Source organism: Oncorhynchus clarkii, chromosome 33, assembly GCF_045791955.1.
Source record: "Oncorhynchus clarkii lewisi isolate Uvic-CL-2024 chromosome 33, UVic_Ocla_1.0, whole genome shotgun sequence".
NCBI lineage: Eukaryota > Metazoa > Chordata > Actinopteri > Salmoniformes > Salmonidae > Oncorhynchus > Oncorhynchus clarkii.
In genome coordinates, this window is record NC_092179.1 from 10,336,501 (window position 1) to 10,357,000 (window position 20,500).

Consider the following 20,500-nt stretch of genomic DNA (forward strand, 5'->3'; position numbering starts at 1 on the left):
GATGTGAGGAGGGTTTATGTAGAGGGAGAGCGACTGTTTGTTTGGTTACGCCTGCAACCCTACATCTAAAGCAGCGAATGGGGACAGAAAATGGGCAGTGAAGGAGTAGCTGAATGAATCAGCATGTGTACGCGTGTACGTGCAAAAGAGGGTTTGCTTGTCACAATGACAAGGGAAACGTTTGTTTAAATAATTCAGGATGTGATGCAGGAGGCAATTCATGCTAATGTCGATTGAGTTGAAGAACATATGATATAAAAAGGTCAAGTATACAGCTTTTTGTTGGTGTTGATCAGTATTTGTAGGTTGTCTAGAGCCAAATCATCTTCCTTATACAAGGTAATAACCTGCTCACAAATAGGCAAGTTTTTAAATACAATATTGGAGTGATTTTTGACCTTGCAATCAATGATTGTGATAAAAAAGGACAAGTCAAGGGGATTTCAGCAGTCACAGACTCATGGTACAAAGCTGACTGTTGAAATCAGCATCCCGTGCATACAGTTTTGTATGCAGGTGTGACTAGCATAAAATGTAGCATAAAAACACAATAGATTAAACGCAACAGACCCAGAACCACAAACTGCTTTTCAGATCTTATCTGATTTGCTTCAGATCTGCAACACAAGCCTCAAAAGCATAGCTAGGTTACTAAATGTGACAGCTAACAAGCTATCTAGGTTAGGCATACTGTTAGCAGTGTGGTTAAGGTTGGGTTTAAAGTAGAAACGGGCAGGGTGTAAGACTTTGACAACTGCTGACGGGCCTGAAGAGCCTGTCTAGATGTCTCTGGAGCCACAAACTATCCAGCTAGCGTCTGCAGTCCACACATTGTTTCATGCACGTTTATCGAAACTTGAGAAAAGTGGAAATGTACAAACAAAGGATGAAAAGCTGAGGGCGGAGGATAAGTATTAGCGTTACTTTAAATGATTAGGTATGTACAATCCTGTTACTCTGGTTGTGTAAAATGCTTTTGTCACCTAACTCTGTATCTAAATCAACCACGGCTGTGCACATCTCGTGCTCTTGACCTCACCCCCTGTAAGTCTGAAACGTGCATGTTCGGAATGAGGTCTCTCTGTTCCGAACAAGTCTCTTCTTATCCTCTACTCTAAGGACAAACAATTCTTAGTGCGAGAACACATGGGGACTATGGGTTGGTTTGACACATTGAGACAGTTGTGGTGGATTAAGAAAATGTAACAAGGTCGGGCTATATAAGGCAAGTCCCAACTCAGAATCATTAGGCTTTCACTCTATCTACGTCTGTGTGTGTATAGTGACCAGCCCCCTTATCAATACATTTTTAATAAAGTTCATACCCTGATTGACCTTGTCTCTCCTCCTTATTGGTCATTTAAAATATCCACCACACACACCTTTATTTGCCAAGGTAGAGTGCATGATCAGTGAATATATTCAATGTACTCGCTACATTGTGGGGATCTCATTGTATGGTAATAACTACATGTATATACGACTTGCATCCTTGGCACAAAATTATTATATTCTACTCAATCCATAAGCTTCATTAATGTCATTCAGACTGTTTTGAGGTTGATACAATCGGCTATGAGAGCTGAGGTTCATAGCTAGGCTCTGAACTAGTATTTATACCAAACGTTTTAGGGTCCATTCACAGGTCGGCTACATAGCTAGCTACACATCCATAGGCATACAGACAATTTTTTATCCTCTGCGTAATAAGCAAGAAAAATAGCTAGCTAACTATGTAACTTCAGCTGCATTGCACGGCAAATATCAGCAAGGCAAGCTTACACAATTTTACATTAAATTTGCAGGAAATGCTTTGGCTAGCTAGATTCTTTACATCTACCGTTTCACAAGATGACAGTCTGGTTTGCTGGTTATTTCAGGAGTCCCTAAAACATGAACTTCTACGGGATCGGTGTCCCACCCGCGGGACGGTTGAGCTAACATATGCTAATCACATTAGCCTGAGGTTTCAGAGGGTGAATTGGCAAGACAAAAGATTTAAGTGCCTTTTGAATGGGGTAGGTGCCAGGCACACCGGCTTGTGTCAAGAACTACAATGCTGCTGGGTTTTTCACGCTCAACAGTTTCCCGTGTCTATCAAGAATGGTCCACCATTCAAAGGACATTCAGGCAACTTGACACAGCTGTGGGAAACATTCGAGTCAACATGGGCCAGCATCCCTGTGGAACGCTTTCGACACAGAGTCAATTCCCGACGAATTGAGGCTGTTCTGAGGTGCAACTCAATATTAGGAAGGAGTTCATAACATTTAGTATACTCAGTTTATATTATACTTGATCGTTATTGAGTAATCTTCTCCAGTTCTTTTTGTTTTTCTTCTAACTTACTCTGTGCCTCTATGGTAGTGTTTTTATTTACATTATTTGTTGTTATTTTTGTACTTTCCCCCTTTTTCTCCCCAATTTCAATCATGTCTCATCACTGCAACTCCCCAACGAGTTCAGGAGGCGAAGATCAAGTCATGCATTCTCCGAAACATGACCCACCAAACCGCGCTTCTTAACACCTTAATGCCCACTTAACCCAGAAGCCAGCCGCACCAATGTGTCAGAGGAAATACTGTTATTAAACTGACGACCAGAGTCAGCTTGCAGTCGCTTGGCCCGCCTCAAGGAGTCGCTAGAGTGCGATGAGCGAAATGAAGCAAAGTAAAGTAAAGTGGACAGACCCTCTTGTGCTTTCTATTGTCACCACACTGAACAACTTCCCAGGCTTCCCGAATAAACAGCAAAACTTTATTGGGTTTATTTGAACGTAATACACAAAGGGTCTTAATTAAAATAAATGTTTTTTAATTTGTAATCCACCATATAATTTAATTATTTCTCAAGATAAAATACCACCACTAATTCTCTTATAATACAGTACATCCCGTGTGTTGTAATAAGAACTGTAGGTGAAGTTGAATAACCTCACATTCTTTCTACTGCCAGATTGAATGCCACCCCTATCTGAACCAGGAGAAGTTGATCAACTACTGTCACTCTAAGGGCATCTCCGTGACAGCCTACAGCCCCCTGGGTTCCCCAGACAGACCATGGTGAGGGCGTATACTTCAACTAATAATACCTGAGAGATGTACACTGAGTGTACAAAACATTAAGAACACCTGCCCTTTCCATGACAGACTGACCAGGTGAAAGCTATGATCCCTTATTGATGTCACTTGTTAAATCTAATATTTCAACTCGATATTAGGAATGTGTTCCTAATGTTTGGTATAGTCCGTGTACATTCACCTTGTACATGAATTCTGAACATACACAGCCATTTACAGTTGTCCCTGTGAAAAGATTATAACACTGTGTCAATAACAGGGCCAAACCAGAGGACCCTTCCCTACTGGAGGATCCCAACATCAAGGCCATCGCTGAGAAGCACAAGAAGACCTCTGCCCAGGTACTGTACTCCCTTTTCACACTATCGAGCCAACCCGAACCATACTGATGTTTTCTTTAACCTGGGATCCCATTTACATGTCCACTTTCCTCTCTCTGTTATCCTCACTTCAGGTCCTGATCCGCTTCCATATCCAACGGAACACGATTGTGATTCCCAAGTCTATCACCCCCACACGTATCCAGGAGAATTTCCAGGTATTATCTCCCATAATTCTCCATTATTTGAAGAGGTGTGTCATCTGATTTAGTTCATGTGTGTGGCTGTGGGGTAATTGTCTTTTTGAACCATGCAGGTGTTTGACTTTGTGTTGAGCGACGAGGAAATGAAGACCATTCTGGGCCTCAACAGGAACTGGAGAGTCTGCCCAATGACAGGGTGAGGCCCTGTACATGTGTACAACTGTACTGTCTCTCTGAATGGTGTTTTGTTTTTCTTTGTCACCCAGGAGCATGAAGCACAAGGACTACCCCTTCAATGCTGAATTTTAAGGAAACGGTGGATTCACAAAGTTCCATCTCTGGTGCTGTGACTCGCTTGAGATGTCTGCCCTCTTTCTGTTCTCGTTTAGATTCATTCTTATTTCTCCCTTTAAGACAATGTGCAGAAATAGCCATCCTTGAGCTAGTTTCTTGCGAATACCCGTACATACTGTGATTTAGTATCTGTGTGTTGCAGTATTGTATTTCTCACGAGATATACACTCTGACCTATATAATTGCCTTCTTTCATAGCACAATGGTCATTATTTTTCAACAATCATGGAAACATAATTTGACATAGGATCGATATTAGTGAGGATAAAAAAAGCTTTTGGTTTCTGGTTTGATACTGTAGCAAATCCAAGGCGCCAGGCTTCCTAACGCGCACAATATGGTGTTTGTGGCTTCTCACATGACCCAGTTTGTTTGTTTCTCTTTGGTCACTCGCAATCTGTTTCATCAATTAGCATCTACATTTACAGGCCATATATAATCTTATGACTTTAAAGAATTGATGTTAACCATAGGAATGCATAGTTCAACCATAGGAGGTATGTCATACCTGGTCTTACTGAAGTAAGTTACAGAAATATCACATGGACATTGGTGTGTGTGATGTACAGTATTACATATCAACTGTGAGCTGTTTCCTCTGTTTCCTTTTTGTTTCAGAGATTTAAAAAATGTAGAATATAAATAGTATCGAAATAGCTTATCCTAATAGTACATTGACCTATGTTCATGAAGATATGTTGTTGAACACTCCTTCCCTCCAATGCCTAGTCATAGGAGCCTAGAATGAGTCATCCACACTCTTTGCCTTACAGGACGATAAAGCACTTCTACTCATTGATATAGTACTGTGTTCTTTATTATATCTGCAGATGAGGAAATATTCATAGATCAAGGTAGTCGGCAGTTTATATTTCAGGATTAGAATCTTGTTTCAAATATGTAGAAATGCATAATATCTAAGGGCAGAACATCGAGGCATTCTGGAATGAGTCACATTTTACTGTGTATGTTGTCAATGTTAACACATTGTTTGAGATATCTCTCTAAAGACTGATTTTAATATAATTTCATATTTGAACGAGACGCACAGCATGTGTATCATGCTTTCAAAGGCACTTTCCAACATGCAAGTTAACTTACAACTATGCAACATGTTGAAACTTTGAACAAGTAAAGGCACTATTTGCCACTTATTACATTACACTGACACGTTCTGTTCGCCTCCTGAACTGTTCTGTCTCATGAACAATGTCAACGTAGTGGTTGAATCTATATACAACTACTGTATGTCCCCAGTGTTTTTCACAGACAGGAAGACGGGCACTACAGTATAGGAATGTGGGTGTCAGTGTCCGTTCTCTGTCTTTAGCTCCAGTTCCACGCTGAGGTTTCAGTACTCTGCATGCAGAGGGAAGTCTTTGTGCTTGTTGCCCCTGCAGTGAGGAGGAGGAGGGCATGTCAGGGAAGAACAGGTAAAAGAGAAAGAGTTGAAGTCAGCATCTAGACACTCTGGAACTCTGTGGACTCACCATTCCATAGTGAATCCTCTCCAGTTCCTGTTGAAACCAAGGATGACTTTCATGTCTGCGGGACTTAACTTGAAGTCCAACACCTGTTTTCGAAGGCGACAAAATAACAATTTAGGAGTGTGAAGGAAACAGTGGCTCTGGGGTTATATCCCTGCCTTGAAACCAAGAGATTGTGGGTTCAAATCCCACAAGTTCTCTTTCTGCATGCAACTCTCAATGTGAAATATACAAAAAGAAAAGGTAATGGTGTCCGTGGCTCCCAGGTTAAATCCCTGCCTTGCATGTAGGTTCAAAACTACTCTGGCCTGTTTGTGTACGACTTTCAATATCATATACACTGAGTGTACAAAACATTAGGAGCACCTGCTCTTTCCATGACAGACTGACCAGGTCATCCCTTATTGATGTCACTTTGTCTTGCCCATATTTAAGTAGTCAACATGGGCCAGCATCCTTGTGGAACGCTTTCGAACACCTTGTAGAGTCCATGCCCCGCCGAATTGAGGCTGTTGTGAGGGGGGGTGCAACTCAAATTAGGGAGGTGTTCCTAATGTTTTGTACACTGTATACAAAGAGAAGGGTAACAAGTGTGAAGGGGTCTGTGGCTCTGGTGTAAGGATCTTTCCCCCCCCAAAGCACAAGGTTGTAAGTTTGAACTCTTGTGCTGGCTCTTGAGCATGGTTGGATACTGAGGACTCTGCTGGTCAGTGAGTCATGGCCACTTCAGGGAGTGGCTGCCACACATTTGATGCCGGGAGGGCACTGGCATTGGCTGGAATAGCGTGACAAGCGGACGGGCTAAACCACTCCTGGAAAAGGTGGGAACTTAGTTTTAAATTAAGACGTGCCTATATTTAAACAAAGTGCCCACTTTTTCCAGGAGGGGACACCAGGTATTTACCACCATGAGTTCTGACAGCCTTCCAACTATCCCAGAGTGAACGCAACTACATTCAGGAGCTGAGCCTGGGATCGAACCTACAATCCCGTACATCAGAGGTAAGATTCTTACCAGAGCCAACAGCTCTTCCACACTTAGAACACTGCCCTTTGTATATTTGACATTGAAACAGAGAAGAGAGGAAATTTAAACCAAGAACCTCTAGGTTGGGAGGCAGGGATTTAACCTCTGAGCAACCAACTCCTTCAGGATTCTGTGTAAGCACGCCCTTAGAATGCACTTAGTGGATTCCACATCTCTACCTAGGCAGTTAGGTTTGAATGGAAAAGACACTGCCAAAGTTCAATGAAGTAAAATATTTATTTTATTGAATCGCTTCCAGTCACAATTGTAATTGTCAAAAAATACCTGGAAATTTTCCTTGATCCGGGAGGGCGTAGCCGACTTGGGAATGACGATCACATTCCTCTGGATTTGAAAGCGGATAAGGACCTGTGGAGAGGACAACCACAGGGATTGGTCACTTGACTGACCCTAGACCAAGACTCCTTTTACCCAGCCAAAGAATGTAATGTTACCATGCGAGTGTTGGACCCAGACCCCGACGACGTGGTTTCAAAACAATGATTCTTACGTTAGAAGAGACGTGTCTTGGAAAATAGCAGCCAAAACCTTGACAACTGATTGTCCCCATTCTAATACCTAGCTGTTTTCTTTAAATGCTACTTAAGGGACAATATCCAATTTCATACATAGGCTTATCATTGTTTATAAATCTATCAGCATATATAATTGTACTGTAAGGTTCTTTGAAGAGTGGTGTATATAAGCCAAGTTAACCTCAACTTGAATGGACTCTTGTTGAAAATTCAGAACTTCACAGGAGTAAGCATGGTTGAGAACACTTGTTTGTTCTGCTCTTTGTATTCCCTATATCTAGGACCATGTGCTTGGTGCAGTCATGTGACATGCCTGGATTTGAACCTTTTCATCAAAGTGTCCTCTTTTCTTATTACGTCAGATGGTCCAGCACCATCCTCAGACGATTTCTTTCATTTTTGTTGTAATTCAATATTTCTGGATACGGCTTAAAATACAGGATCAAATCTTGCTACAGTATGTCACTAAAGGCAGAATTAGGGGAAAGTGTTGACTCTCTCATACCTGTGCTGTGGTCTTATTGTGCTTAACAGCGATGGCCTTTATCTTTGGGTCCTCCAGCAGGGACGGCTCACCAGGTTTCGCCCTGTTGAAAATGTAATTTATTTTATGTTGACGTGAAGTCAAACACACGTCATTGTTTGTGGTGGGTGGGGCCTGAAAAAAAATCTAGGGAAAGAGTAGGGTCCGACACTGAACGCACTCATTAAACATTGTCTATAACAAATTCAACACAATGCATGTTTTGGATCATTTCAGAGTACAGGTTGAGTGTATTTTAATTCTAGAACCTTCTATTTGACCCAAAGTGACTGTATACATCAGGAATATCTTAGAAAAGTGTGATCTGTCTCACCATGGTCTGTCTGGCGAGCCCAGAGGGCTGTAGCCTGTCACTGAGATGCCTTTAGAGTGACAGTAGTTGATCAGCTTCTCCTGAGTCAGATAGGGGTGGCATTCAATCTGAAGGGACAAATACAAAGATGAGCCGTTGGTAATACAGAGAGATGGGGCCATAATGCCTTGATACAAACTGTACGGACTTGTTTTGTCTGTCTTGATCACCACAGACTACAGTACCTGGTTGTTGGCAGGTTTATACTTGAGGCCTGGCTTGTTCAGGATGGATTCAATCTGGTCTTTGTTAAAGTTGGAGACACCGATAGCCTTGACCAGTCCAGCATCCACCAGCTCCTCCATAGCCTATACAATAGGTCAAGATCTAGCTCAGTAACCTGTCAAATATCTTACGGTATAATGTTGTTCGCTGGTGTCCGGGGGATGTTTTGTTTTGAAATACAGTATACCATTTTTGTCTTCCTTACCTCCCAAGTGTCCAGGAAGTTGCTGTCACCTGCGATTACTTGTCCGTCTTCACCAAAAGGAAATAGATTCTCTCCAGGCTGCATTGACAAACAGATCAGTCACAGGGACAATGGTCCTCTCGCTCTTAACCAGGGACAGTTTGAAAGCTGATAGTAATTTTATTGACACAGACACACACAGTACCTGAAAGCACATCGGGGAGTGTATTAGGTAGAGGTCCAGGTAGTCTAGTCTGAGGTCACTCAGAGTCTTCTGACAGGCTCCCTTCACCATAGACTTCTGATGGAGAGTACACCACAGCTATTTGGGAGAAACAGTTATATTAGACTGCTGCAAGTGCATGTTGAAATACAATTTAAATGACAATATTATCCTATGGACAAAATGAAGTGTCACGGTGACGTGTGGCAGTTGAGTAAGAGTACACCCAGAAGAAATGATAGTACTAGCATGACATTGGTGACTATACAGAGCATGCGCATGCACATGACATGCCTTCAGCCCGTATGGAGCTCTTTGTCTGCCTGGCGTCTAGTGGGAAATCTAGTGACCAAATCTACAAACATGACTAATGAGTCTTGTGATTCATGACACGTTTTCCACTTTTTGACACAGTGACCAAGTCGATAATCGTCCTCACCTTACTGACGATGAAAAGCTCCTCTCTCTTCACCACCCCCTGGCCAATCATGGTGTGAATGCCATCCCCCACCTCATCCTCATTCTGGTAATAGTAGGCTCCGTCTATCTGTCTGTAGCCTGCAGAGATGGCCGCTTTCACTGCCTCTGCTACCTTGCCCGCATCTGCCTGCACAGGGATTCAGAGGAATTACAGATTAGGGCCTAGATATTGTGTTCTATTGTGGTTACCTCACACTTGGCACATGAGAAGACTGTCATTTATTTGAACATAAACATACCTGTAGCTGCCAAAGGAAAGAAACAGTTAACTGCCTACTGTTGATTCCATGAGTTTAGTTCAACAATGATCAATGGCATCCATGCAAGAGGACTAGAAGAAACACAATCACACGTTATCTTACCCTCCAGGTCCCCAAGCCTACGATAGGCATGCTGGCCCCGGTGTTGAGAGTTACAGTTGGTGTGGGTGTCATCTTTAAAGATCTGCTGTGGTATCAATCCTAGGATCCTGGGTTGTGAGAGGAGAGGATCCCTGTATTCAGAGTGGAAGGAATAAGGAATCAGTATTCTCAGTGCAGCACACAAAGAGCTGAAACACAGATGTGAGGAGGGTTTATGTAGAGGGAGAGCGACTGTTTGTTTGGTTACGCCTGCAACCCTACATCTAAAGCAGCGAATGGGGACAGAAAATGGGCAGTGAAGGAGTAGCTGAATGAATCAGCATGTGTACGCGTGTACGTGCAAAAGAGGGTTTGCTTGTCACAATGACAAGGGAAACGTTTGTTTAAATAATTCAGGATGTGATGCAGGAGGCAATTCATGCTAATGTCGATTGAGTTGAAGAACATATGATATAAAAAGGTCAAGTATACAGCTTTTGTTGGTGTTGATCAGTATTTGTAGGTTGTCTAGAGCCAAATCATCTTCCTTATACAAGGTAATAACCTGCTCACAAATAGGCAAGTTTTTAAATACAATATTGGAGTGATTTTTGACCTTGCAATCAATGATTGTGATAAAAAGGACAAGTCATGGGGATTTCAGCAGTCACAGACTCATGGTACAAAGCTGACTGTTGAAATCAGCATCCCGTGCATACAGTTTTGTATGCAGGTGTGACTAGCATAAAATGTAGCATAAAAACACAATAGATTAAACGCAACAGACCCAGAACCACAAACTGCTTCAGATCTTATCTGATTTGCTTCAGATCTGCAACACAAGCCTCAAAAGCATAGCTAGGTTACTAAATGTGACAGCTAACAAGCTATCTAGGTTAGGCATACTGTTAGCAGTGTGGTTAAGGTTGGGTTTAAAGTAGAAACGGGCAGGGTGTAAGACTTTGACAACTGCTGACGGGCCTGAAGAGCCTGTCTAGATGTCTCTGGAGCCACAAACTATCCAGCTAGCGTCTGCAGTCCACACATTGTTTCATGCACGTTTATCGAAACTTGAGAAAAGTGGAAATGTACAAACAAAGGATGAAAAGCTGAGGGCGGAGGATAAGTATTAGCGTTACTTTAAATGATTAGGTATGTACAATCCTGTTACTCTGGTTGTGTAAAATGCTTTTGTCACCTAACTCTGTATCTAAATCAACCACGGCTGTGCACATCTCGTGCTCTTGACCTCACCCCCTGTAAGTCTGAAACGTGCATGTTCGGAATGAGGGCTCTCTGTTCCTCTACTCTAAGGACAAACAGTTCTTAGTGCGAGAACACAGGAGACTATGGGTTGGTTTGACACATTGAGACAGTTGTGGTGGATTAAGAAAATGTAACAAGGTCGGGCTATATAAGGCAAGTCCCAACTCAGAATCATTAGGCTTTCACTCTATCTACGTCTGTGTGTGTAATGTGACCAGCCGCCTTATCAATACATTTTTAATAAAGTTCATATCCTCATTGACCTTGTCTCTCCTCCTTATTGGTAATTTAAAATATCCACCACACACCTTTATTTGCCAAGGTAGAGTGCATGATCAGTGAATATATTCAATGTACTCGCTACATTGTGGGGATCTCATTGTATGGTAATAACTACATGTATATACGACTTGCATCCTTGGCACAAAATTATTATATTCTACTCAATCCATAAGCTTCATTAATGTCATTCAGACTGTTTTGAGGTTGATACAATCGGCTATGAGAGCTGAGGTTCATAGCTAGGCTCTGAACTAATATTTATACCAAACGTTTTAGGGTCCATTCACAGATCGGCTACATAGCTAGCTACACATCCATAGGCATACAGACAATTTTTATCCTCTGCGTAATAAGCAAGAAAAATAGCTAGCTAACTATGTAACTTCAGCTGCATTGCACGGCAAATATCAGCAAGGCAAGCTTATAAAATGTTACATTAAATTTGCAGGAAATGCTTTGGCTAGCTAGATTCTTTACATCTACCGTTTCACAAAATGACAGTCTGGTTTGCTGGTTATTTCAGGAGTCCCTAAAACATGAACTTCTACGGGATCGGTGTCCCACCCGCGGGACGGTTGAGCTAACATATGCTAATCACATTAGCCTGAGGTTGTAAGAAACAAAAAATAAATCCCAGGACATAGACATATCTGATATGGGCAGGAAGCTTAAATTCTTGTTCATCTAACTGCACTGTCCAATTTACAGTAGCTATTACAGTGAAATACTACCATGCTACAGTTTGAGGAGAGTGCACAATTATGAACTTAAATTAATAAACCAATTAGGCACATTTGGGCAGTCGATACAACATTGAACAGATATGCATTCATTGGATCAGTCTAAAACTTTGCACATACACCGCTGGCCAAAATCTAAATTGCGCCTGGGCTGGAATAATACATTATGGCCGTTCTCTTGCATTTCAAAGATGATGGTACAAAAAAATACAAAAAAACATGTTTTTTTCATTGTATTATCTTTTACCAGATCTAATGTGTTATATTCTCCTACATTAATTTCACATTTCAACAAACTTCAAAGTGTTTCCTTTCAAATGGTATCAAGAATATGCATATCCTTGCTTCAGGTCCTGATCTACAGGCAGATAGATAGGGTACGTCATTTTAGATGAAAATGGGTCTGATCCTTAAGAGATTTTTAAACAACCAGAATTACAATGTCATACTCATGTCACAACGCCCATAAAGCTAACCTGCTAGATGGCTTATAATGTTAGCTAGTCAGCTAGCTTGCTAAATAGCCATTTTCGGAACTTAGCTTAGACAAAAAAAAAATGCATAATCGTTTGTCTCTACATTAACTAACAAACTAACATATTCCTCACAACTGTAAAAATGTTTGTGCATGATTCGTTATTTAAGTGATAATGCCAGAGAAGCCGGTGTTTGGAGGATATATTGGCACGGGTGTTGTTAGACCCCAACTGTTGTCACCCAGGCGAAGGATATTACAGTCGTGGCCAAAATATTAATTTTCACAAAGTCTGCTGCCTCAGTTTGTATGATGGCAATATGCATATACTCCAGAATGTTATGAAGAGTGATCAGATGAATTGCAATTAATTGCAAAGTCCCTCTTTGCCATGCAAATGAAGTGAATCCCCCAAAAACATTCCTACTGCATTTCAGCCCTGCCACAAAAGGACCAGCTGACATGTCAGTGATTATCTCGTTAACAACGGTGTGAGTGTTGACAAGGACAGGGCTGGAGATCAAATAACAGACTGGAAGCTTCAAAAGGAGGGTGGTGCTTGGAATCATTGTTCTTCCTCTGTCAACCATGGTTACCTGCAAGGAAACACGTGCCGTCATCATTGCTTTGCACAAAAAGGGCTTCACAGGCAAGGATATTGCTGCCAGTAAGATTGCACCTAAATCAACCATTTATAGGATCGTCAAGAATTTCAAGGAGAGTGGTTCAATTTTTGTGAAGAAGAATTCAGCGCGCCCAAGAAAGTCCAGCAAGCGCCAGGACCATCTCCTAAAGTTGATTCAGCTGCGGGATCGTGGCACCACCAGTACAGAGCTTGCTCAGGAATGGCAGCAGGCAGGTGTGAGTGCATCTGCATGCACAGTGAGGCAAAGACTTTTGGAGGATGGCCTGGTGTCAAGAAGGGCAGCAAAGAAGCCACTTCTCTCCAGGAAAAACATCAGGTACAGACTGATATTCTTCAATAGGTACAGGGATTGGACTGCTGAGGACTGACTGAGGACTGATGAGGACTGGGGTAAAGTCATTTTCTCTGATGAATCCCCTCTCTGATTGTTTGGGGCATCCGGGAAAAAGCTTGTCCGGAGAAGACAAGGTGAGCGCTACCATCAGTCATGTGTCATGCCAACAGTAAAGCATCCTGAGACCATTCATGTGTGGGGTTGCTTCTCAGCCAAGGGAGTGGGCTCACTCACAATTTTGCCTAAGAACATAGGCATGAATAAAGAATGGTACCAACACATCCTCCGAGAGCAACTTCTCCCAACAGTTTGGTGACGAACATTGCCTTTTCCAGCATGATGGAGCACCTTGCCATAAGGCAAAAGTGATAACTAAGTGGCTCTGGGAACAAACAAAACATTTGTATTTTTGGTCCATGGCCAGGAAACTACCCAGACCTTAATCCCATTGAGAACTTGTGGTCAATCCTCAAGAGACGGATGGACAAACAAAAACCCACAAATTCTGACAAACTCCAAGCATTGATTATGCAAGAATGGGCTGCCATCAGTCAGGATGTGGCCCAGAAGTTAATTGACAGCATGCCAGGGCAGATTGTAGAAGTCTTGAAAAAGAAGGGTCAACACTGCAAATATTGACTCTTGCCTTATGGCAAGGTGCTCCATCATGCTGGAATGGTCTCAACTTCACGTAATTGTCAATAAAAGCTATTGACACTTATGAAATAATTGTAATTATAATTCAGTATTCCATAGTAACATCTGACAAAAATATCTAAAGACACAGAAGAAGCAAACTTTGCAGAAATTCATATTTGTGTCATTCTCAAAACTTTTGACCACGACTGTAGATTGTATGGAAGGGAGTTTAGTCCAACGGTAGTGATTGCTGTAAAACCACCATGGCTACTCCCGCCTCCAGTAGTTGATCTCGAAGTGTTGGAGAGACTACAGAAAGACTGCATTTATTTCAAGTACAGAGGAAAGTCGGGGATACAGGAAATTAGTTTAAAACGTATATTGAGTAGAACGTCATAAAATATAGTCTATCATATTTGAGATTTTTTTTAAAGCAACGGAGCTGGCAGGTAGGATTTAATTTCTCAGTCTCTGGTCCACACTCCAGTACAGTAGGTGGAGGTAATGCACCATAACTTTGGATGCCAACCTCCGATCAACCCCGCCGAAGAAGTAGCGGGTTTGATCACATAGCGCCCCGCGTAGATGACAGAAACCTTGCAGACAGGAGTCGTGGCCAATGAAAATACTTTTTGAAGGCGACATGACATGCGCATTATACACTGTTGATGACTTCGCTAGCTGTTTCGACCGAGCTTTGAAACAGGATCGCTAAAATATATTAAACAGTCTCCTTCGTTAGACACGACCATGCTACAGTTTTTGGTGAGTTGATATCGAAATGAAAACAATGTATTACTGTTTACTGATGGGCTAACTATGTTGTATGCTAGCTATATAACCATCAGTGCTGCTGACCTAGCTAGTAAAAACAACATGTGTTCCGTCTTGATTAACACTTATTTATAATCTTGCAGGCTGGGTTTACCTTGGGAAACGTTGTTGGGATGTACCTCGCTCAAAACTACGAGGTACTAAGAGGAACAACTATCGCCGCGGACTAAACTCCACTACCAACCGAGCAGAGTAAGGCTTTGGAGTCAAACTACATCGACAAGGTCAATACTTAAAAATATAGATTATGAAACATCTACCCTGTACCAATGTTTGTCCTCTGTAGTTGCGTGCCTGCCTTTCTTTTGTTTGCTGAAATCCATACTTTTCCAATGAACTTTAATCAAATACAACCACCGTCTTTCCTTGTTGAGATTCAATGGGCGGCATTTGTGCAGTTGCCATCTTACAGGCTGACCACACCGCTCGTTGCAAAATAAATTTAGAAATCTGTTATTCAATTATTGCGCACCAACGAGCTTTGGCAAGGGCTAAAATATATAAATCAGTTATATTTCTAACGCAGATCGCGCTGCAAGTCCAAGTCCTGTACCCATGTGCCATCTCCTCATTGGTTATATCCATGTGGGTGACTGAAAGATGAACAGGTCAGTCAGTGGTGGTAATGCACCTAATTTATGAAAATTGCCAATCGCAATATAAAGTCGAGAAGAAAAGGCCTGGAAGGAAGAGAGATGACTGGAAACGATTCGGTTGACCGTTTCATGTGCAGAGTAGAGGAACTTTTGCATTTCAGGTAAAATAATAACTCAATGTTTATATCCCAGGACAAATTAGCTAGCAAGTGCAAGCTAACTAGCTAAATTGCCATAAATGTTTAATGCTTTTTGACCTGTCCCCAAATTAATATAATTGGTTCAGAGTTTGTTTTGATATTTTAACCTGCATGTCGTGATCGCGTTTAGTATGGGGGGACAAAATAAATGTATGCATGATGGCAGCTGGTTTGGGTTCCATGTAACAGGCTGATCACACCACTCGCGTTGCAAATAACATTTTGTAATCTATGTTATTCAATTATTGCGCCTGCGTTGCCAAGGGCTAAAATAGATGTCCTTTCTATTTCTGATGCAGATCGCACTGCAAGTCCTGCCTCTCCCATCTCCTCATTGGTTTATAGAAGCAGGTACCCACGTGCAATATCCTCATTGGTTATACCCACGTGGGTGATTGAAAGATGAACTGTGTTGCGGGTCGGTGTAGTAATACTATGAAAGATTAGATGCCAATCATCATATAAGTTCAAAGATGAAAAGGCCTGGAAGGAGGAGAGATGACTAGAAACGATTCGGTTGACCGTTTTATGTGTGGATTAATTGTCGGAGTAGAGGACCTTGTGCATTTCAGGTAAAATAGCAACTCAATGCTTATATCCCAGGACAAATTAGCTAGCAACAGCAAGCTAGCTAAATAGGACAAATTAGCTAGCAAGTTCAAGCTAACTAGCTAAATTGCCATAAATGTTTAATACTTTTCGACCTGTCCCCAAATTAATGTAATTGGTTCAGAGTTTTTGATATTTTATCCTGCGTGTCGTGATCGTGTGTGGTATGGGGGGGACAAAATAAATGTAGGCACGATGGCGCACGCGAGCAGCCTGTTTGGGTTCCGTGTTAGAGCAACAACAATGAGCAAACAGTCGGTTGTAGTGGGTTAACTTTGATTGAAAAAGTATGGTATTCAGAAAAAGAAAAGCATGCAACCAGGACAAACATAAGTACAAGGTAGGCATTTCATAATTCACATTTTTTGAAGTATTGACATTGGGTCGAATCGATGTAGTCAGATATTCCAAATAGCCAGGTCTCTGCTCCAATTTCCTGGACGGTGGAGTTAAGTCCGCTAGGAAACAACTCACTATATATGTCAGTCGGTGTCAATGGTTCCCCTGTGTATTTGCCTAAAAAAAAAACACACACAATAGGCCTATCCCATTGAACTCTTTCCTTTTTGGCACTCTTCTCTGATTACTCCACTTCTGTTTAAGGTCCCCAACATTTCCAAAAAGATAGAAGCCTTCAAAAAGGATGTGGAGGCAAAGAAGAAACCTCCAGCAGAGTGAAGAGATTGCTCAACAACATGGAAAGAAAGAACTGGACAGATTTGAAGAGGTGGGGGACTAATTGGAACAACAAGATGCACACTGCAGAGGATATATACCAAATGTTAATCTCATTTAATATTTTTTATCAAAAGCAGTATGTATACTAAGGTTACACTGGCAGAGGAATAAATGGTAAAAATGTATTCTCTAAGCAGGGTTTTCACAGTGCCTGGACTGGGCCAGTGTTCTTTTTGTTGTTTTGTTTTCTTAAAGTAATTGGCTACTTGTCAAGATAATGTTATGATGGTGCTATTTATGAGTGTATATGCAAAGATGACTAACTGCTGTGGGACAACATCTACACTTCAGAAACCTTGGCCTTATCCTTGCAAGGAGCTGGGCAGGGCAGGCCTTAGCGTTCATGTCTAAACATGGCATTTTTACCACATGCGCTTGTCATTTTTGACAACTAAACAGAGTGCAGTTACTGCTTTTGAGTGATGTTATCATATAAATAGAATTGAATTGCGAGGCCTGTTCTATGGATTGTATTTCTGTGGGTGTTATGGTATTGAGAATGAGTAGCTCATGTAAATGGCATTGTTTGCAATTCTAATCTAAATGCTGGTCTCTAACATTTTAGGCCTCACTCAGATGTTGCTGAATTTGGTTCTGTCATAAATTGAAAATAGGTGTTACATCACATAAGATACTGTTGTCTAGCAAGGGACCGATCTCAATACTTCCTCACCATCCAGTAAAATAGATTATTTTGTAGGGCAGTTATTCTAGCTCGCCATGTTTTATTCTTAACATCCATTATCCAGAGAAGCATTCTTTTCACGCGTCACAGAAATCTTTCCTGGGAGCATCTAGGTATGGTGTGCCAGTAGGCCAGCAGAGGTCAATGTATTCCCATGTTTTCTTTCCACTGTTCTCTGTAAATGAAAACCAATCCACCAGAGGTAACCAGAGTTCTATTTTGAATTTGAACAGACTAGATCAACTAAAATATACATTATAATTAGGGATTTATTCAATCTGTAAAGCTGAAGCGTTACAGATTCCGCCATAGAAATGTAAAAGTCATTTCCGATTTAGCCAACATAAGCAGCGTTTAGCATGAATGCAGTCTGATAAATCGGGAATAGTGGCGTTTGCTTAGGGCTGGAATGAAGCGGAATGGTTGGAATGGAGTTAATGCAATGGTATCAAACGTGAAACTAGTCCATTCCGGCCATTATTATGAGCCGTCCTCCCCTCAACAGCCTCCACTGATCGGGAACATCGCCTTAACATTTATATCACGCTGAAAAGCTGGATTTCCACCATGCGGATTGAATAGAGCCGTACTAAACTGACAATGTTTGCTTTGGTCTTGGCAAGGTTTGTGGTAGAGTCACTTTTTGTTTTTTGGTTTCTTGCCCTTCATTCCTCCTGTTTTCTTTTTAGTTGACTTAGGCCATCCAAAGCCTCGGAACGCCAGACAGTCAACTGCATTGTGGGAAATGTAGTAAACATTCTGCATGGCTGCTGAACTGAGAATGTCCACTTCTGACTTGGTGGCTTTGGCACTGACTGATCTCTTCTTGGATGACCTCCTCCTCTCTGCCTTTTTGACAGGCCTTTTTGACCTTGATTTTCTGGATTTTGTTGATTGTGTAGGCTGCGGACAAACCATTTGATAATCACTATAGATAACATGGGAAAGTTCATGTTAAGCAGTATGTTTAGTAATGTAGGCTACTTGCTCTACACTGCACCCTAGACCAGTGATCAATGTATGCAACAACTGCATCAATGCTTCAAAAACTACATCCAATTTACTGTACCATTGTGTGGACATTCCTCTCCTATTTGATCTGTGAGATCATCTGTTCATTCTCTGCAAATGTGTCACCAAAGAAACCTGGAAATATCAGGGACATCACACGAATAGGTTACTTTTCAAGTAAAGAATGCACACCCCAAAACTTACCAAGTGGCATTTTTATATTAGGTCCTTGTGAACAAGTGAAAACAATTTTTTTTTATGTCAAATGAAATCACACCAATATTGAAATAACCTAGAATTGTAATAGAAATAGTTATGCTTACCAACCTTTCAGTGTAAACGTCTGGCAGAGAGACGACTTCCCGTGTGTTTGTATCCCGTTGTCGTAGAGACTAGGCTTGTTCTTGGTGTTTGAATAGGCAGCGGCTTTAACAAGGTTGTCCCCCGTCTCTGTGCTGCTGGGCATGCCGTTAGTTGCTGTCTCACATGTCCTTTGTCTCCCACAAAGAATGTCTGTTTACATCACCATGGTAATCTGCTGATTATCTCCTGGCATCATGAATATTATATTACAAAAACACCATTCCTTATTCACAATCAATAAATAGACCTATACCAAAGGGAGGGGGGTATTTTGCTTACCTTTAACTTCGGGATAAAAAAAAAAAACACTTTCAGACAAGATATCCTCATGTATTCTCACACTACCGGTTCTCCAGGGAAACTATGTGGAATGCACATAAGTCAGACAACACTATCCTGAATAGTGGAAAAGAGTCAAGAGTGTCGACTTCCTAAACATTATCCATAGAAAAATGTATACTAATTAAAACCATTGATCTCTTTATTTAGAAAATACAGTATAATGAAGGACAGAATTATCTTACAAGTTTCAACTCTGATGTCTTTCAACGGAATAATGCTGCTGTACAGGACAGTCATTGCACATACCCCTGAACAAAATCAATATTATTTTTACACTGTCCTATAATTATGGGGAAAAAACACACAAATAGCAATATCCAAACACTGTAAAACACATCTAGGAACACATCCTCCAACTGCCAGAACTCATACATACATGTACTGTAGAGTATTTCCAGTGATTGTATGTAGAAAAAGAGATATTGCATTGTTTCGAATGAGAGGTGCTCTGAGTAAGGCATTCATTTATAATCAAAAACTGGCTCTCATTACTTTGGCACAAGGTTAGGGTTTCTGAAACAAAGTCAGGAGTAACTGCAACAAGTGTAAAGAAATGATCAACGTGTTAGGTTACTGCATGTGCCAATCAAAGTATAGACTACTTTTCAATGCTTCGATTGGGATTATCATGTTATTGCTATTCCACCAGTTCCACTCGTACTTACATACTGTATAGGTAGTGAGGAGGAAGCCATAGTTGTTGATCTTTACAATTATTGTACATTCTGAACCTGAGAATCCTCAAGATAAGCAGTTATTTTTGAAAGCTTTTGCATTCAAGAAAACTCAGAAAGTCAAATGACTTTGTCTTCACCTGTGTGGGACAAACTTGACATGTCTTTTGAGACATGCCTCAGAAGCAGACATGGTGCTGACTCGATAGACATTTACCAAAACACCCTACATATACCAAATCATGAGTGAGAGTACATTTCGAATTTGTGTTCTAAAAACGGAATTTCAACAAAAGTCACATTTTGAAATATTGTATAAAATTTCAGAATACAGTTTTAAATATGACATATTCAAACAGAAATATAAAACTGCAGCCATGCACACTTAGATTCCACAAAGAAGCACAACACAGTTACACAAGCATCGTTCAATACAAATATAATACAACCAAGTACATCTTGGCCGCCTACACAAATTCCCAGGAGAGAAACACTAAAGACTACACTAGATAATATGAAAAAGGATCATGTCTTATGTGCTTGTGTCATCAGAGAATGTTCCATAACCTTAAGAGAAAGTTACAGAACACTCGGAGAATACTTAATGGCCTTGACAGCCCAAGGTAGTTCTGCTTTACAATGAAAGAAATTGACTAGACAACAGATCTCGTAAAAATCAGCACCATTGTGTGACAACTACTGTGTATTCA

General features: G+C 41.1%; 4 protein-coding genes across 4 annotated transcripts; 2 read left to right on the forward strand and 2 right to left on the reverse strand.

Annotated features, from left to right (window-relative positions):
- The first annotated feature begins 123 nt into the window (after positions 1-123).
- On the forward strand, positions 124-4,752 carry LOC139392527 (aldo-keto reductase family 1 member B1-like). The gene is made up of 6 exons (XM_071140575.1): positions 124-135; positions 2,956-3,062; positions 3,340-3,421; positions 3,535-3,618; positions 3,717-3,799; positions 3,870-4,752. Exons 1-6 carry the CDS (start codon positions 124-126, stop codon positions 3,910-3,912), a joined length of 411 nt encoding a protein of 136 aa, XP_070996676.1. The 3' UTR covers positions 3,913-4,752.
- Positions 4,753-4,756: 4 nt separating this feature from the next.
- LOC139392604 (aldo-keto reductase family 1 member B1-like) lies at positions 4,757-15,026 on the reverse strand. Its single transcript, XM_071140695.1, has 11 exons — positions 14,840-15,026; positions 9,378-9,508; positions 8,975-9,142; positions 8,518-8,634; positions 8,334-8,411; positions 8,089-8,211; positions 7,865-7,971; positions 7,513-7,594; positions 6,757-6,840; positions 5,448-5,530; positions 4,757-5,351 (listed from the first exon to the last, which is right to left on the reverse strand). The coding sequence occupies exons 2-11, from the start codon at positions 9,447-9,449 to the stop codon at positions 5,309-5,311; spliced, it is 957 nt and encodes a 318-aa protein (XP_070996796.1). The 5' UTR covers positions 9,450-9,508; positions 14,840-15,026; the 3' UTR covers positions 4,757-5,308.
- LOC139392606 (short transmembrane mitochondrial protein 1) lies at positions 14,294-19,031 on the forward strand. The gene is made up of 3 exons (XM_071140697.1): positions 14,294-14,503; positions 14,656-14,709; positions 16,581-19,031. Exons 1-3 carry the CDS (start codon positions 14,489-14,491, stop codon positions 16,653-16,655), a joined length of 144 nt encoding a protein of 47 aa, XP_070996798.1. The 5' UTR covers positions 14,294-14,488; the 3' UTR covers positions 16,656-19,031.
- Positions 18,037-18,548, reverse strand: LOC139392605 (small lysine-rich protein 1). The gene is made up of 2 exons (XM_071140696.1): positions 18,470-18,548; positions 18,037-18,303 (listed from the first exon to the last, which is right to left on the reverse strand). The coding sequence occupies exons 1-2, from the start codon at positions 18,470-18,472 to the stop codon at positions 18,037-18,039; spliced, it is 270 nt and encodes an 89-aa protein (XP_070996797.1). The 5' UTR covers positions 18,473-18,548.
- Positions 19,032-20,500: the final 1,469 nt, after the last annotated feature.

Excerpts from the sequence above, each read along its gene's own strand:
- LOC139392606 (XM_071140697.1), top strand. Across the intron at positions 14,710-16,580 it reads ACCTCGCTCAAAACTACGAG|GTCCCCAACATTTCCAAAAA; the intron begins GTACTAAGAGGA and ends CTTCTGTTTAAG.
- LOC139392604 (XM_071140695.1), bottom strand. The coding sequence starts at position 9,449 with ATGACACCCACACCAACTGTAACTCTCAACACCGGGGCCAGCATGCCT. Across the intron at positions 7,595-7,864 it reads GGCTCGCCAGACAGACCATG|GGCGAAACCTGGTGAGCCGT; the intron begins GTGAGACAGATC and ends CATTTTCAACAG. Across the intron at positions 5,531-6,756 it reads GGATCAAGGAAAATTTCCAG|GTGTTGGACTTCAAGTTAAG; the intron begins GTATTTTTTGAC and ends CTTCGAAAACAG.
- LOC139392527 (XM_071140575.1), top strand. Across the intron at positions 3,063-3,339 it reads GGTTCCCCAGACAGACCATG|GGCCAAACCAGAGGACCCTT; the intron begins GTGAGGGCGTAT and ends TGTCAATAACAG. Across the intron at positions 3,619-3,716 it reads GTATCCAGGAGAATTTCCAG|GTGTTTGACTTTGTGTTGAG; the intron begins GTATTATCTCCC and ends TGAACCATGCAG.